The sequence below is a fragment of the Schistocerca serialis genome, chromosome 8 (genome assembly GCF_023864345.2).
Source record: "Schistocerca serialis cubense isolate TAMUIC-IGC-003099 chromosome 8, iqSchSeri2.2, whole genome shotgun sequence".
Lineage (NCBI taxonomy): Eukaryota > Metazoa > Arthropoda > Insecta > Orthoptera > Acrididae > Schistocerca > Schistocerca serialis.
Window position 1 is genome coordinate 162,521,502 of NC_064645.1, and position 17,338 is coordinate 162,538,839.

General features: G+C 43.9%; 1 protein-coding gene across 2 annotated transcripts in view; it reads left to right on the forward strand.

The window, feature by feature from the left end:
- Positions 1-1,690: 1,690 nt before the first annotated feature.
- LOC126416717 (carotenoid isomerooxygenase) overlaps positions 1,691-17,338 on the forward strand; it is a 363,622-nt gene continuing 347,974 nt past the window's right edge. Inside the window, exon 1 of one of the 2 annotated variants that reach the window (XM_050084528.1) lies at positions 1,691-1,844. In XM_050084528.1, coding sequence (XP_049940485.1) covers positions 1,788-1,844 — 57 coding nt within the window. In that variant the 5' untranslated portion in view covers positions 1,691-1,787. The remainder of the gene's footprint in view (positions 1,845-17,338) is intronic. The other variant, XM_050084526.1, reaches the window with a different exon arrangement.

A 17,338-nucleotide genomic window follows, 5' to 3' on the forward strand; every position in this document is an offset into this window, starting at 1 on the left:
TCCTACCAACCGGTTCCTTCTTCTTGTCAAGCTGCGGCACAAACTCCTCTTCTCCCTAATTATGTTCAATACCTCCTCATTAGTTATGTGACCTACCCATCTAATCTTCAGCATTCTTCTGTAGCACCACATTTCTAAGGCTTCTATTGTCTTCTTGTCTAAACTATTTATCGTCCACGTTTCACTTCGATACATGGCTACACTCCGTACAAATGCTTACAGAATCGACTTCCTGACACTTAAATCTATACTCGATGTTAACAAATTTTTCTTCTTTAGAAACGCTTTCCTTGCCATTGCCAGTCTACATTTTACATCCTCTCTACTTTGACCATCATCAGTTATTTTGGTCCCCAAATAGCAAAATTTGTTTATTACTTTAAGTGTCTCATTTCCTAATCTAATTCCCTCAGTATCACCGGACTTAATTCGACTACATTCCATTATCCTCGTTTTGCTTTTGTTGTTGTTCATCTTATACCCTCCTTTCAAGACACTGTCCATTCCGTTCAACCGCTCTTCCAAGTTCTTTGCTGTCATTGACAGAATTACAATGTCATCGGCGAACCTCAAAGTTTTTATTTCTTCTCCATGGATTTTAATACCTACTCCGAACTTTTCTTTTGTTTCCTTTACTGCTTGCTCAATATACAGATTGAATAACATCGGGGAGAGGCTATAACCCTGTCTCACTCCCTTCCCAACCATTGCTTCCCTTTCATGCCCCTCGACTCTTATAACTGCCATCTGGCTTCTGTACAAATTGTAAATAGCCTTTCGCTCCCTGTATTTTACCCCTGCCACCTTGAGAATTTGAAAGAGAGTATTCCAGTCACCATTGTCAAAAGCTTTCTCTAAGTCTACAAATGCTAGGAACGTAGGTTTGCCTTTCCTTAATCTTTCTTCTAAGATAAGTCGTAGGGTCAGTATTGCCTCACGTGTTCCAACATTTCTACGGAATCCAAACTGATCCTTCCCGAGGTCGGCTTCTATCAGTTTTTCCATTCGTCTGTAAAGAATTCGCGTTAATATTTTGCAGCTGTGACTTATTAAACTGATAGTTCGGTAATTTTGACATCTGTCAACACCTGCTTTCTTTGGGATTGGAATTATTATATTTTTGTTGAAGTCTGAGGGTATTTCACCTGTCTCATACATCTTGCTCACCAGATGGTAGAGTTTTGTCAGGACTGGCTCTCCTAAGGCTGTCAGTAGTTCTAATGGAATGTTGTCTACTCCGGGGGCCTTGTTTCGATTCAGGACTTTCAGTGCTCTGTCAAACTCATCACGCAGTATCATATCTCCCATTTCATATTCATGTACATCCTCGAGGTAAAGACAACTAAGAAAAACATTGACGGCTGTCAGTACATCAGACTGTCTTAAGTTTCATTTACAATGACGTAGTAATAGGATATCTGATTCATAAGTGTGACCTACTTCCAAGAGCGAAGCGATATCAGTGTACGGGAGTTGCGGCTGCTGACCAATCATCACGCTTGTGTTTATTTACATCAGGTTTATTCGTGTGATGAAGGAAGTGTAGACGAGGCAGTTCCGGTGAGGCATTGTGCGGTGGGCGAAGTCCGCGAGGGCGCCGCTGCGAGGGAAGGGGGCAGTGTGGCGCGTGGCGCGCATGAGCCGGACGCCGCCAGCTGTTCCGTGTTGTGCGCTGAGCCGCCCGGCGTCAGTCCGCCGCTGCGTCAGTCCGCCGCTGACGCCGCACTTGCAGTCGCTATCGACCGCGCTTGCCCGCCGGCCGGATTCTCCACACAACACGGCGCGCCATGAACTCGCTGGGGCCGTCAATCGCCCAGCTGCTCAGCGCCACCGACCCGGACAAGGTGAGTGATGCGCACACGTCGCCGGGCTCCTCGCCCACGAAGGGTCGAGCACGAGAATAGGACGCAGCGTCCACTACCTGGACCAGAGCCGCGCCTCTACAGCGCGGCGCGTTTGACGCGGACCTCTTTTCGGCTGCTGAACTGCGGCTCCTTTTATTGCTTCGAAAGATGCAAAACTAAATCATCCTCGTTTTAATAATGTAGTTATCTTAGGGTTCTGTTCTTCATACGATAAAAACGGGACACTTCTAGAATCAAGAACCTTCAACATCGCAGCGCGTCAGCAATCGTTAGTTAATATATTAAAAAAACTAAAAACCCGTCTCGATTGCGAAAATAGCACCTAGTGTTAACCTAGGCTTCGGCGTTGATAACTACACCTTCTTCAGAACAACAATAAAACCCACAAGTGCCTGAGAAGGCCTTTGTCAATGGTTAAGTGAACACCATAGCTATACATTTATAAACGAAAAAGAAAAGGAAAACACAAACAGTACATATGTACATAGTCAAAACCACTACTTAATGGTGTAAGTGAGCCACCATTTGTAGCTGCAGTTTATGGCGGGTCATGGTCCATCGAACATAGGCCGGTGTGAGGTGGAGCGTACACCATTAAGTTAAGTAGTGGCTTTGACTATGTACATATGTACTGTTTGTGTTTTCCTTTTCTTTTTCGTTTATAAATGTATAGCTATGGTGTTCATTTAATCATTGACAAAGGTCTTCTTAGGCACTTGTAGGTTTTATTGTTGGTCTGAAGAAGGTGTAGTTATCTACGCCGGAACCTAGGTTGACACTAGGTGCTTTTTTCGCAATCGAGCGGGGTTTTTAGTTTTTTAATAAACTTCAAAAATCACTTTGATGTTTGTTTGTCTGTCTGTCTGACTGTTCGAAACCCTTTTTTCACGAACGGGTAGACGTATCACTTTGAAATTCGTCATATATATATATATATATATATATATATGGTCTCTCGGCGATATAATAACGTTCAGCTTCTAAGTCAATGCAATAAAAGATACGGCTATGTCTGTCACGTATTTTGATTCTCGCAAACTCATTCATCAAAACCTGAAGGGTACGCCCCGTTGACCTAGAACCGTGAAATTTGGCAAGAAGCAAGGTTTTACACTACAACCAAAGGAGAAAATTCCAAAAATTATTAATTTTTAACTGTTGTTGTTGTTGTTGTTGTTGTTGTTGTTGTTGTTGTTGTTGTTGTCTTCAGTCCAGAGACCGGTTTGATGCAGCTCTCCATGCTACTCTATACTGTGCAAGCTTCTCAATCTCCCAGTACCTACTGCAACCTACACCCTTCTGAATCTGTTTAGTGTATTCATTTCTTGGTCTCCCTCTACGATTTTTACCTTCCGCGCTGCCCTCCAGTGCTAAATTTGTGATCGCTTGATGCCTCAGAACATGTCCCTTCTTCTTGTCAAGTTGTGCCACAAACTCCTCTTCTCCCCAATTCTATTCAGTACCTCCTCATTAGTTATGTGATCTACTCATCTAATCTTCAGCATTCTTCTGTAGGACCACATTTCCAAAGCTTCTATTCTCTTCTTGTCCAAACTATTTATCGTCCATGCTTCACTTCCATACATGGCTACACTCCATACAAAGCTTCTAAGTCATGGCAATAAAATATCGGCCATGTCTGTCACGTATTTTGATACCCGCAAAGTCATTCATCAAAACCTGAAGGGTATGCCCCGTTGACCTAGAACGGTGAAATTTGGCAAGAAGCAAGGTTTTACACTATAACCAAAGCAGAAAATTCGAAAATTGTTAATTTTTAATTGTTGTTGTTGTGGTCTTCAGTCAAGCGGCCGGTTTGATGCAGCTCTCCAAGCTACTCTATTCCTGTGCAAGCTTCTTCATCTCCCAGTACCTACTGCAACCTGCATCCTTCTGAATCTGTTTAGTGTATTCGTCTCTTGGTCTCCCTCTACGATTTTTACCCTCCACGCTGCCCTCCAATACTAAATTGGTGATCCTTTGATGCCTCAGAATATGTCCTACCAATCGATCCCTTCTTCTAGTCAAGTTGTGCCACAAATTATTTAATCATATTGCCAACAGTTTGGTACAAACATGAAACATATGTGCAGAAAAATCACAACATAAAAATTCGAGGAATAATTTAAAATTGTGCTGTTCTCATACGTGTACCTTAGGTATCGCACACCTAAGGAAGTGCCACTTATTAATTAGAGGCAAAATTTACAATAAAAATAATTCAACAAGAATTGGGAAGTTTACACTTAAGGGTAAGAGTACCTAAGCAATCACAAATAGAGCAAAAATTTCATATATGCACGTTATAAACTAGTAGAAAACAAGAAAAGGCTATGCATGTTTCATGTCACCACAAAACAGAAGTACTTGAAGGGCAGCTTGTTGCAGACGGACGGCAGTAGCAGAGAAGGCGTTTGCAAATTACTTTGTTTTAGGGATGGGCACAGCTGGGGTACCAGGTACTTGAAACCTGATGTTTCGACTCTGATGAGATGACAGGTATAGCGCTACTTGAGTCCACGAAACTAAAGGACGGCGATCCGTCGTTATGCGCGGAGACGTGTATTATGACACCCATCTTTTCAAGCGGAACGTCACTCAGTTTTTGTCATACCGTCTGCGGTAGCGGCGGGTAGAATGGGGAACATCACGCAATCGAGAACCTTGTTCTTGACAACCGGAACAAATCGAATATTCAACCAAACACACAACTTAAAGTACAATCTAGCTGCTAGGAGTACCGAAGGCTCGGTATGTATTTAGTGTTCTTTCGTCCTTCATGTCATCTTTTGAGCGAAACTGTTTCAGAATTACGTCGTATTTAAAACAGAATTTACAGTTAATATTAATTTTAAATTTACAATTTTCTCACGTTTATTTTTAGCTATAATCACTGTGATATTTTTCCCCGACACATCCGAGGTTAAAAAGTATTAGCTTTAAAATTATACTAAAAATTAAAAACTTCAGTATTTACTTCAGTATTTATTTTCAAAATTTTTTACTCTCTTGTGTTTTAATTACCATTTTTGAAATATTTATGCAACAACTGTAAACCAAATGTTTTAGGGTTATGTACATGCAAATACAAAATATTCGTGTTCCAATATTATTTGTTTGAATACCTTTACAATAAGATGTGCTTTTTCGTATAACAAGTGAACATTAAGAGCCGTTGCCCGAATTCCCGTAGTAAGAGACAGCTCCAAACAAATGCAAACGCATTCAGATCCGAGAGCTTTTATAAAGATGGCATCTGTTCTTTCGGACATGTTCAAAAGAACAGATGCCATTGGTGACCGTGCCGATGCACACGACTTACCTGAACTCCTACGGGACGCGGTGGATTGTCTGCCGCGAGTAACCGGTATAATGGCAGTGGCACTACGAATGTAGTGTGTGGTCTATAAGTTGTGGGTCTCACGGGGAGTGTGCCGGCAACAATTCCTTGCAGTCGGTATATCCTCTGTGCCCTAGGTGGCTCAGATGGATAGAGAATTTGCCATGTAAGCAGGAGATACCATGTTCGAGTCCTGGTCGGGGCACACATTTTCAACTGTCCCCGTTGATGTATATCAACGGCCGTCAGCAGCTAATGGTATTGATTTAATTGCAATTGCATGAGAGATTTTATGTGAGCTATCAACAACTGTTCGCTTTCTTGGCTGGGTGCTACCGACATGAGTCGATTCGCAGTATGAAATGGAAACTCTTGTTTTCAGATATGGTATTTGAATACTCAGTGTTTCCTAGACAACGTCGAGAACACGTTGGAATCTAGGCCTCAATTCTAGATTTTCGATTGTTTAACAGTCGTTTGTAGACACCTCATTCTCCCAATCCAGGGGCCATTTCAGCAATTCTTTGCTAATCCTTAAACGTGCTCACCGCTTGCTCAGTGATTTTTAGCTGTTCTGTCATTCCTACCTTTGCAATTTTATTCATTCTTCTGTGCTATCCAGAGCTTTCTTTTCATCATGTCTACAACAATAGGAAGGAACTTGGAGATTTATTTAACAAGACTGATGATAGTTGAAAATAATCGCCGGCCGTTGTGGCCTTGCGGTTGTAGGCGCTTCAGTCTGGCACCGCGTGACCGCTACGGTCGCAGGTTCGAATCCTGCCTCGGGCATGGATGTGTGTGATGTCCTGAGGTTTAAGTAGTTCTAAGTTCTAAAGGATTGATGACCTCAGATGTTAAGTCCCATCGTGCTCAGAGCCATTTGAACCATTTCGAAAATAATCGCTGTGGTTCGGAGAACAATGAGAAACAAATGTTCTTTAATGTGCATCGGGGATTATTGCAGAGTAATATCAATCGTATTGTTCATTATGTGTTGCAGAGGCAACTGCCGCCTGTCACCAAATAAGGATTTGAAATAGCTACTTTCGACTTTTCGAGGCCGATGACTGCTTCTTTCTCGCTCTTAAGGCATCTCGTAACCCCGCTGCGGATAACAAAAATTGCATTGCTTCTATTGTTTGTCATCATAGATCACAGTTTCAGCATAATAAAGAGGAGTACCATTTTCCCGCGACACTGAGAGCACGAGATATAACTCTGCTTTTCAACACACTGTCGCACCTAGTGTAGCGGGAACAATCTTTACATCTGGGTCAATTTTCAGTCTTTCCTAATCATCAAACTTCTAGTACACGCTATACTTGACAGGCTTTAATTGTACTAAGCCCCAGTTTCCTTACCATGTGTGAAATTATGATAATTCATGGTTAATGCTTAATACAGTGGAGAGTTGCACCTGCCATCGCAAACCGTGGTCCTGACAACGCCATCGTTTTTAAGTCTGACAAGAGACAGACGGAGATATCGAAATATCAGGTGTTATTAATAGTGGAGCGCTGTCACGACCTTCCCAACATAACAATCACTCAAGTGACTGCCGAGGTGCTGCAAGAACTTGCTGCTCCGACGTTTCACTGACCACATCAGCGATATTAATACCTCTTTATTTTTATAAGCCTTTTAATGAAAAGAAAACAGCCATTCAAAAGTCGCGACAGTCGTAATCGAGAAATCGGCCGCGAATGCTAATTAAACCTCATCATTTGAAGATTTAATGACTAATAGTACATCGCCCGCCCGCTACAGCTCTTATCACCCAATAACTGTCACAGCTTCCTAAATTTCTTTTTATCCCAATTTAAGACAGCAAAAGCACAAAACACTATGAAAACGATACCAATATCATTTTAAAAATCCGGCGTACTTGGGTCGTAATTTCAGGCAGAAGAGGGTAAAATCATTGTTCTTGCAAAGAACTGTGTATTCAGTACACAGGAGCAGACATACAGTGTTGTCTGTCAGCAGGACTGCCGGCTCATACTTGTGATTCACTACGGCAGCAATATCTACTGGTACGCTCCGAAGAAAAATTTCCGTAGTCATGAAAATGGTTCTTTTCCCGCCCGATTCCGGGAACGTTGTGTGGAAATCAGAATTATCTTATTGCGGCTCTAGGAATGCAAGCATCGAACACATGCCGTGTGTATTCTAACGTTGCAGGACTGAGCTGGATAATAGTTTCCTGTTGTGCGTCGTTTGTCTCAAAGCGGTAGACTCCACGTATAGTAGGAAATTAAGGGGTTCCGATATTAGCCTGTATATTTCTTGTAACTCAACGCAGAAAGTTTTTTAGACTCAGTAGTAACGAATCGTACCCTAATTAAGAAATTTATTACATGCCTTTACGTGTGTATTGAGTTTTTCAATGACAAGGACAACGAAAGAGCATCACAATGAGGCGTTATTCCAGATATTACCTGAGTTGCATGTTAATGATTTGGCCGGCCGGATTGGCTGTGCGGTTCTAGGCGCTACAGTCTGGAACCGAGCGACCGCTACGGTCGCAGGTTCGAATCCTGCCACGGTCATGGGTGTGTGTGATGTCCTTAGGTTAGTTAGGTTTAATTAGTTCTAAGTTCTAGGGGACTGATGACCTCAGAAGTTAAGTCGCATAGTGCTCAGAGCTGTTTTATTAATGATTTGTCGAACAGTGTTAGTAATAACCTCAGACGTAATGCTTATGAAATTCTCCTCGATTAAGTGTCATTCTACGAAACAATGAAATTAAAACAGATTGTTCGTTGAAAAGTTTTAATGACATTAGCCTTGTCAAAATTTGTGCGAAATGGGTACTCGCACCCAGACTTCCCGCTTTAGGCGAGCTGTCATCTTAACCGCATCGGACATCCGAGCACGCTTCTCCTCAGATTGCAATGCCCAGCACGTTACTCATTACCGACGTAGCCACGCCTACCCATAAACCCGTTACTTGCAGTCCCTCAGTCCCGTAAGAGATCGAGCATAGTTTGCAAACGCACAGAAAGAAAGGATTGTTGGTTGTCGTAACGCATGTATACACACACACACACACACACACACACACACACACACACACACACACACACACACACACACACACACACACGGGAAGCAGCGTTCTCGGAATGCGGTGCAGTAATTCGGACAAATAACTTTAGTAGTTTTATTTCTATAAAGCAATCGACAGTACTGAACTTCGGAGATTTACAAGTGGTAGTCGCAAACGAGGGGCGACAAGCAATATACTTTAGAGTCCTTGGTATGTGAACTCTTCAGGCAAGTTGATACCCGTCACTGATAACGAACGCCCGTGATCCGGTGCCGATTTTAGCGGTCCAGGCTAGCAGGAGAATCGCTTATATTCCCTTCTTCCAGGTATCGCTTTTGACATGGCGCCATCCAGTTCCGCGCACCATTGGCCGCCGTTCCCTCACCGCCTTCTCTGCTCTTGCGTTCCGCATCTTCGTTCCGGCGCGTGTGATTACGCCAGAACACCATCTAAAAGTGGCATAGAGGTGCGAGCTGGCGCAAAATGTCGAGAAAAAGACGATAAATGTTATATGCTGATAGGAAGTCATAGAATAAACCGTGAAAAATAATATATATGCAGATGGTATCTGTACTTTCGGACATGTCCGAAAGAACAAATATATATATATATATATATATATATATATATATATATATATATATATATATATATATATATATATATATATAAGGGCTCACCGGCCGTTTGACCATCTTCTTCTGTGTGGATGCTCAAACAGTGCCCGAACTCTTACGGGAATCGCCAGAAAGCCGCGAGTAATGAGTATAATGGGCAGGGGCAATATGAATATAGTATGGGACAATAAGTTGGAAATGTGGGTCTTACGGGAGGTGTGCCTGAGATAAGTCCCTGCAGTCGCATTATCTTCTCTGTCCTCGGTGGCTCAGATCGATAGAGCGTCAGCCATTTAAGCTGGAGATCCCGGGTTAGAGTCCCAGTCGGGACACACACACACACACACACACACACACACACACAAATGGTTCAAATGGCTCTGAGTACTATAGGACTTAATTTCTGAGGTCATCAGTCCCCTAGAACTTAGAACTACTTACACCTAAATAATCTAAGCACATTACACACATCCATGCCCGAGGCAGGATTCGAACCTGCGACCGTAGCGGTCGCGCGGTTCCAGACTGTAGCGCCTATAACCGCTCGCCCACTCCGGCCGGCCAGAGCACACATTTTCGACTGTCCCCATTTACGTATATCAACGTCTGTATGCAGCTAAGCGTAGTGATTTCACTGTAATTTCATTCTAAAAATGAGCTGCATGGTCACCGATGATATCTCTTCTTTCGGACATGTGCGAAAGAACAGATACCATCTTCATATATATGTAACGTTAAGGCTCACCGGCCATTTGACCATCTTCTTCTGTTCGGATGCAGAAACAGTGCCTGAACTCTTACGGGAATCGGCAAGAAGCCGCGAGTAATGAGTATAATGGGCAGGGGCAGTGTGAATATAGTGCGTAAGTCGGAAATGTGGGTCTCACGGGAGGCGTGCTGAAATATGCCCCTGCAGTCGAACTGCCCTCTGTCCCCTCGGTGGCTCAGATGTATAGAGCGTCTGCCATGTAAGCAGGAGATCCCAGGTTAGAGTCCCGGTCGGGGCACACATTTTTCAACTGTCCTCGTTGACGTATATCAACGCCTGTATGCAGCTAAGCGTAGTGATTTCTTTGTAATTTCATCGTAAAAAGAATTAGCAATTTCAAGAATCGTTTTTCACTGAAAACTTAAAAAGTAACTCTGACTCCTGTAGACATCTGGAAGACAATATTAGAGTAATTATAGCTAGAGGAGAGGCATTCATTATTTAGGAATTGAAGTTATAAATGGAATGGGAAGATCCCTCATGAGACACTGGAATGCAGAGTACCCTCTGTCACATACTACACAGCGGTTTAGAGAGCATTAATGAGGATTCACTGATAGGATAGTAAGAAACTGCAGTCTGTCTGGGTACAAACCACTTCTGTGGCCTGTAATTGGGTATTACTCACGTGCATGGTATCCCTATGAGGTTAGATCAACAGGAGATATCGAGATAATTCAAAAATGCGTGATACGAATGGTAATAGGTGTGCTTGACTGGCTATAGATTACAACAAAACTGTTCCAAACTCGAACGGGCCCAATAACACCTTCCACAGAGACGTAAAAACAGTCTGTCTTTACACTCCCCAATCGTGTGTGTGGGACAGGAAGAAATCTTCATAATCTGATAAAACAATTAATTATGACCACTGCCCACTATCACGTTGAATGACACGATCAGGAAGATGTACACTGAGGTGAGAAGTCATGGCATACCTCTTAATATAGTGTCGGACCTCCTTGTGCTCGTCATAAAGCAGCAACTGGACGTGGCGTGGACTCAACAAGCCGTTGGTTCAAAAATGGCTCTGAGCACTATGGGACTTAACATATGAGGTCATCAGTCTTAGTCAGAACTTAGAACTACTTAAACGTAACTAACCTAAGGCCATCACACACATCCATGCCCGAGGCAGGATTCAAATCTGAGACCCTAGCGGTCGCGCAGTTCCAGACTGAAGCGCCTAGAACCGCTTGGCCACCATCGGTCGGAATGCCTATGGTAGTCCCCTGCCGAAATCCTGAGCCATGCTGCTTCTATAGCTGTCCATAACTGCGAAAGTGTTGCCAGTACAGGATTTTGTGCACGAACTGGCCAAATAATCTGCTCGAATTGTCCAGAATGTTCTACAAACCCATAGTGAACGATTGAGGCCTGGTGACATGGCGCATTGTCATCCATAAAAATGAACTCTATGAATGGCCACAAATGAGCTCCCAGTACCCGAACATAACAATTTCCTGCCAATGATCGGTTCAGTTGGACCAGAAGACCCAATCTATTCCATGTGAACACTGCCCACAACATTATGGAGCAACCACCATCTTGTACTGTGTCTTGTTGACAACTTGGTTCCATCCGGCCGCTGTGGCCGAGCGGTTCTAGGCGCTTCAGTCCGGAACCGCGCTGCTGCTACCGCAGCCTCGAGCATGGATGTGAGTGATGTCCTTAGGTTTAAGTAGTTCTAAGTCTAGGGGACTGATGACGTCACATGTTAAGTCCCGTAGAGCTTAGTGCCATTTGAACAACTTGGGTCCATGGCTTCATGGGGGTCTGTGTCCCACTCTAAACCTACCGTCAGCTCTTACCAGTTGACATCTGGATACATCTGACCAGCCACTGTTTTATAATCATATAGGGTCCAACCGATATTGTGACTAGCCCAGGAGACACACTACAGCCGATCTCGTGCTGTTAGCAACGGCACTCGCGTCGGTCGTCTGTCACAGATCATTAACGCCAGATTTCGCCGCACTGGCCTAACGAATACGTTCATCGTACGTCCCACATTGATTTCTCTGGCTATCTAACGCAGTGTTACTTGTGTGTCAGCACTGACGACCTACACAAATGCTGTTGCTCTCGGTCGTTAAGTGAAGGCCATTGGCCATTGCGTTGTCCATGGCGAGAGGCAATGCCTGAAATCTGGTATTCTCTACCCGCTTCTGACACACTGTATCTCGGAGTGCAGAATTCCCTAAACTAAAACTAAACGAAACTCTTCCCGAACAGGCCATGAAGGCTCAAAGGTAACGACCGGCCGCCGTGTCATCCTCAGCCCACAGGCGTCACTGGATACGGATTAGGAGGGGCATGTGGTCAGCCGCTCCCCGGCCACATGTCAGCTTCGGAGACCGGAACCGCTACTTCTCAATCAAGTAGCTCCTCAGTTTGCCTTACAAGGGCTGAGTGCACCCCGCTTGCCAACAGCGCTCGGCAGACCGGATGGTCACCCATCTAAGTGCTAGCCCAGCCCGACAGCGCTTAATCCTGACGGGAACCGGTGTTACCACTGCGGCAGGCCGTTGGCACAGAGTTCCCTAACGATTTCCAAAACGGAATTTCTCTTGCATCTTGCTCCAAGTACCATTCCGCTTTCAAAGTGTCTTAATTCGCGTCGTGCGGCCGTAATTACGTCGGAAACCTTTCACATGACATCGTCGCAAATAGAATGCCCTTTCATACTACCGCCATGTGTATATGTGCATATCGGTATGCCACGACGTTCATAAACTCTGTGTATAAGTGGAGCAGAGACGATTGGGTTTTCATTCTAGTGACTACGGGCCGGAAGTAGGGAAATCCACGGACGTAAACGATTTTGTTAAAAGGCAGATTCATACGGCTACGCGACTGAACGATCATCTTAGCGAAGCTGGTCGGCTGGCTCTTCGCATGTTACTGTAGTATCTATGGAACGTAGTTGTACGACCGTATAATAACTGGGCGATAAGGTAGTGGACGTCCTCGCTACGTCACAGAACATGGAGGTCTGAAGCTTGCCCGCTCTGTAGAGTAGGATAGGCGATTTGATGAACCAGTACAGTGGCGGTGCTTGCGAAAATATTTCGGACCACACCGTTCAGCGCTCTGCAGCTGGCGACCCCTACGTGTTCTTAAGTTGACCCAACGACATCGCCAGCTGCGATCGTAGTAAGCGCGGGATTATCGAGATTGGAGTGGATCAATGGAAATGTAGCGCCTGGTCGGTTTGTTACACCAGGTCGATAGTCGTGGCCGAATGTTCTGTAAAACGGGTGAACGCTTGCTCGAAGCACGCACCGTGCCACGCTCGAAGGGGAAGGAGGGGAATATTATGCCATGGGGAACAATGACCTTGGCTTCCGTCGATCTGTGGTAGAACTGAAGGCACCATGACTACTGCGCACCGTAGTCCGTCAGTGTTGCGGATCCCCTTCATCCCTTCATGCTTGATGTCTTCCCCGACGGCATTGGCATCTTCCAGCAGGGTAATTGTCAGGTCACAAGACACGATCGTGTTACTGTGGGTTGAGGAGCTACAAAGCGATAAAAATATAATATAAAATAAAAAGACACTAGCTAATGACGCATCGATGTCGATATACCGATATATCAATGAGAAACGTATCGATAAATTAAATCGACATATCTTGGCAAAATTACCGATACATCGACTTATCTAATTTTCTTCATTACATTCACCATGTCTGGTACCCGTGGTCTAGGGGTAGCGTCTTTGATTCATAATCAAAACGTCTTCGGTCCCTGGTTCGATCCCCGCCACTGCCTAAATTTTGATAATCAGCATTGGCGGCCGAAGACTTCCGGCATAAGAAGTCAGCCTCATTCTGCCAACGGCCTTGTCAAAGAGGGCGGAGGAGCGGATGGAGGTTCAGGGCACTCTCTTGACCTAGGGGTGGGAAATTGCCCCTAAAGGCGGAAGAATCAGCAAGAATCAACGACATGAGGATGCAGAAGGCAATGGAAACCACTGCATTAAAGACAACTAACGTGTATCCACAGGACATGTGGCCTGTAATTGAAGAAGTGTCATGATGATCTCTCCATTGGTAAATGATTCCGGAATAGTCCCCCATTCGGATCTCCGGGAGGGGACTGCCAAGGGGGAGGTTACCATGAGAAAAAGATTGAATAATCTACGAAACGATAACGTTCTACGAGTCGAGGCGTGGAATGTCAGAAGCTTGAACGTGGTAGGGAAACTAGAAAATCTGAAAAGGGACATGCAAAGGCTCAATCTAGATATAGTAGGGGTCAGTGAAGTGAAGTGGAAGGAAGACAAGGATTTCTGGTCAGATGAGTATCGGGTAATACCAACAGCAGCAGAAAATGGTATAAGAGGTGTAGGATTCGTTATGAGTAGGAAGGTAGGACAGAGGGTGTGTTACTGTGAACAGTTCAGTGACCGGATTGTTCTAATCAGAATCGACAGCAGACCAACACCGACAACGACAGTTCAGGTATGCGTGCCGACGTCGCAAGCTGAAGATGAACAGATAGAGGAAGTGTATGAGGATATTGAAAGGGTAATGCAGTATGTAAAGGGGGACGAAAATCTAATAGTCATGGGCGACTGGAATGCAGTTGTAGGGGAAGGAGTAGAAGAAAAGGTTACAGGAGAATATGGGCTTGGGACTAGGAATGAAAGAGGAGAAAGAGTAATTGAGTTCTGTAACAAGTTTCAGCTAGTAATAGCGAATACCCTGTTCAAGAATCACAAGAGGAGGAGGTATACTTGGAAAAGGCCGGGAGATACGGGAAGATTTCAATTAGATTACATCATAGTCAGACAGAGATTCCGAAATCAGATACTGGATTGTAAGACGTACCCAGGAGCAGATATAGACTCACATCACAATATAGTAGTGATGAAGCGTAGGCTGAAGTTCAAGACATTAGTTAGGAAGAATCAATACGCAATGAAGTGGGATACGGAAGTACTAAGGAATGACGAGATACGTTTGAAGTTCTCTAACGCTATAGATACAGCAATAAGGAATAGTGCAGTAGGCAGTAGAGTTGAAGAGGAATGGAGATCTCTAAAAAGGGCCATCACAGAAGTTGGGAAGGAAAACATAGGCACAAAGAAGGTAGCTGCGAAGGAACCATGGGTAACAGAAGAAACACTTCAGTTGACTGATGAAAGGAGGAAGTACAAACATGTTCCGGGAAAATCAGGAATACAGAAATACAAGTCGCTGAGAAATGAAATAAATAGGAAGTGCAGGGAAGCTAAGACGAAATGGTTGCAGGAAAAATGTGAAGACATCGAAAAAGATATGATTGTCGGAAGGACAGACTCAGCATACAGGAAAGTCAAAACAACCTTTGGTGACTTTAAAAGCAACGGTGGTAACATTAAGAGTGCAACGGGAATTCCACTGTTAAATGCAGAGGAGAGAGCAGATAGGTGGAAAGAATACATTGAAAGCCTCTATGAGGGTGAAGATTTGTCTGATGTGATAGAAGAAGAAACAGGAGTCGATTTAGAAGAGATAGGGGATCCAGTATTAGAATCGGAATTTAAAAGAGCTTTGGAGGACTTACGGTCAAATAAGGCAGAAGGGATAGATAACATTCCATCAGAATTTCTAAAATCATTGGGGGAAGTGGCAACAAAACGACTATTCACGTTGGTGTGTAGAATATGAGTCTGGCGATATACCATCTGACTTTCGGAAAAGCACCATTCACACAATCCCGAAGACGGCAAGAGCTGACAAGTGCGAGAATTATCGCGCAATCAGCTTAACAGCTCATGCATCGAAGCTGCTTACAAGAATAATATACAGAAGAATGGAAATGAAAATTGAGAATGCGCTAGGTGACGATCAGTTTGGCTTTAGGAAAAGTAAAGGGACGGGAGAGGCAATTCTGACGTTACGGCTAGTAATGGAAGCAAGGCTAAAGAAAAATCAAGACACTTTCATAGGATTTGTGGACCTGGAAAAAGCGTTCGACAATATAAAATGGTGCAAGCTGTTCGAGATCCTGAAAAAAGTAGGGGTAAGCTACAGCGAGAGACGGGTCATATATAATATGTACAACAACCAAGAGGGAATAATAAGAGTGGACGATCAAGAACGAAGTGCTCGTATTAAGAAGGGTGTAAGACAAGGCTGTAACCTTTCGCCCCTACTCTTCAATCTGTGCATCGAGGAAGCAATGATGGAAATAAAAGAAAGGTTCAGGAGTGGAATTAAAATAGAAGGTGAAAGGATATCAATGATACGATTCGCTGATGACATTGTTATCCTGAGTGAAAGTAAAGAAGAATTAAATGATCTGCTGAACGGAATGAACGGTCTATTGAGTACACAGTATGGTTTGAGAGTAAATCGGAGAAAGACGAAAGTAATGAGAAGTAGTAGAAATGAGAACAGGGAGAAACTTAACATCAGGATTGATGGTCACGAAGTCAGTGAAGTTAAGGAATTCTGCTACCTAGGCAGTAAAATAAGCAATGACGGACGGAGCAAGGAGGACATCAAAAGCAGACTCGCTATGGCAAAAAAGGCATTTCTGGCCAAGAGAAGTCTACTAATATCAAATACCGGCCTTAATTTTTAGGAAGAAATTTCTGAGGATGTACGTCTGGAGTACAGCATTGTATGGTAGTGAAACATGGACTGTGGGAAAACCGGAACAGAAGAGAATCGAAGCATTTGAGATGTGGTGCTATAGACGAATGTTGAAAATTACGTGGACTGATAAGGTAAGGAATGAGGAGGTTCTACGCAGAATTGGAGAGGAAAGGAATATGTGGAAAACACTGATAAGGAGAAGGGACAGGATGATAGGACATCTGCTAAGACATGAGGGAATGACTTCCATGGTACTAGAGGGAGCTGTAGAGGGCAAAAAGTGTAGAGGAAGACAGAGATTGGAATACGTCAAGCAAGTAATTGAGGACGTAGGTTGTAAGTGCTACTCTGAGATGAAGAGGTTAGCACAGGAAAGGAATTCGTGGCGGGCCGCATCAAACCAGTCAGTAGACTGATGGCAAAAAATGTCTGGCACAGTCTGTGACTCCTGCTAGAACCCAACAGTGCCGTCTCAGTTTACACATTGTCAGGATCCGCAAGTACTGTCGCCTAACAACCCATTATCAATAATGTCGTAGTAACTTCACAAAGGTTTCATTCGTAATTCAAGGCCGGTACTGCTGCAGTAGAAATAAGACTACTTAGAAGTGACTGGTAACAAGTAATTTAGCACAGTGAATTTCGCAGCAAATGTTATCGGGTTATAGCGTCAGAGAAACGTTTATAAAAAAATTAAAAAATGGTTCAAATGGCTCTGAGCACTATGGGACTTAACATCTGAGGTCATCAGTCCCCTAGAACTTAGAACTACCTAAACCTAACTAACCTAAGGACATCACACACATCCACGCCCGAGGCAGGATTCGAACCTGCGACAATAGCGGTCGCGCGGTTCCGGACTGAAGCGCCTAGAACCGCTTGGCCACCGTGGCCGGCATTACGTTTATCTAGTATGATTAAGTCTGACATGTGATAATTCGAAAATCATGTGCAATTGTATACTGCAAAAGGTTTGTTTCAAGCTAAACTATAGTTTCATGGTTTTTTAATAGCGATTAGTAAGAAGTTGGATCTGGGAACTTAGATTTTTCTTTTTAAGTTTCAAAAGCATTTATGCTTGCTGTTGTACAGAGTACACGCTGTA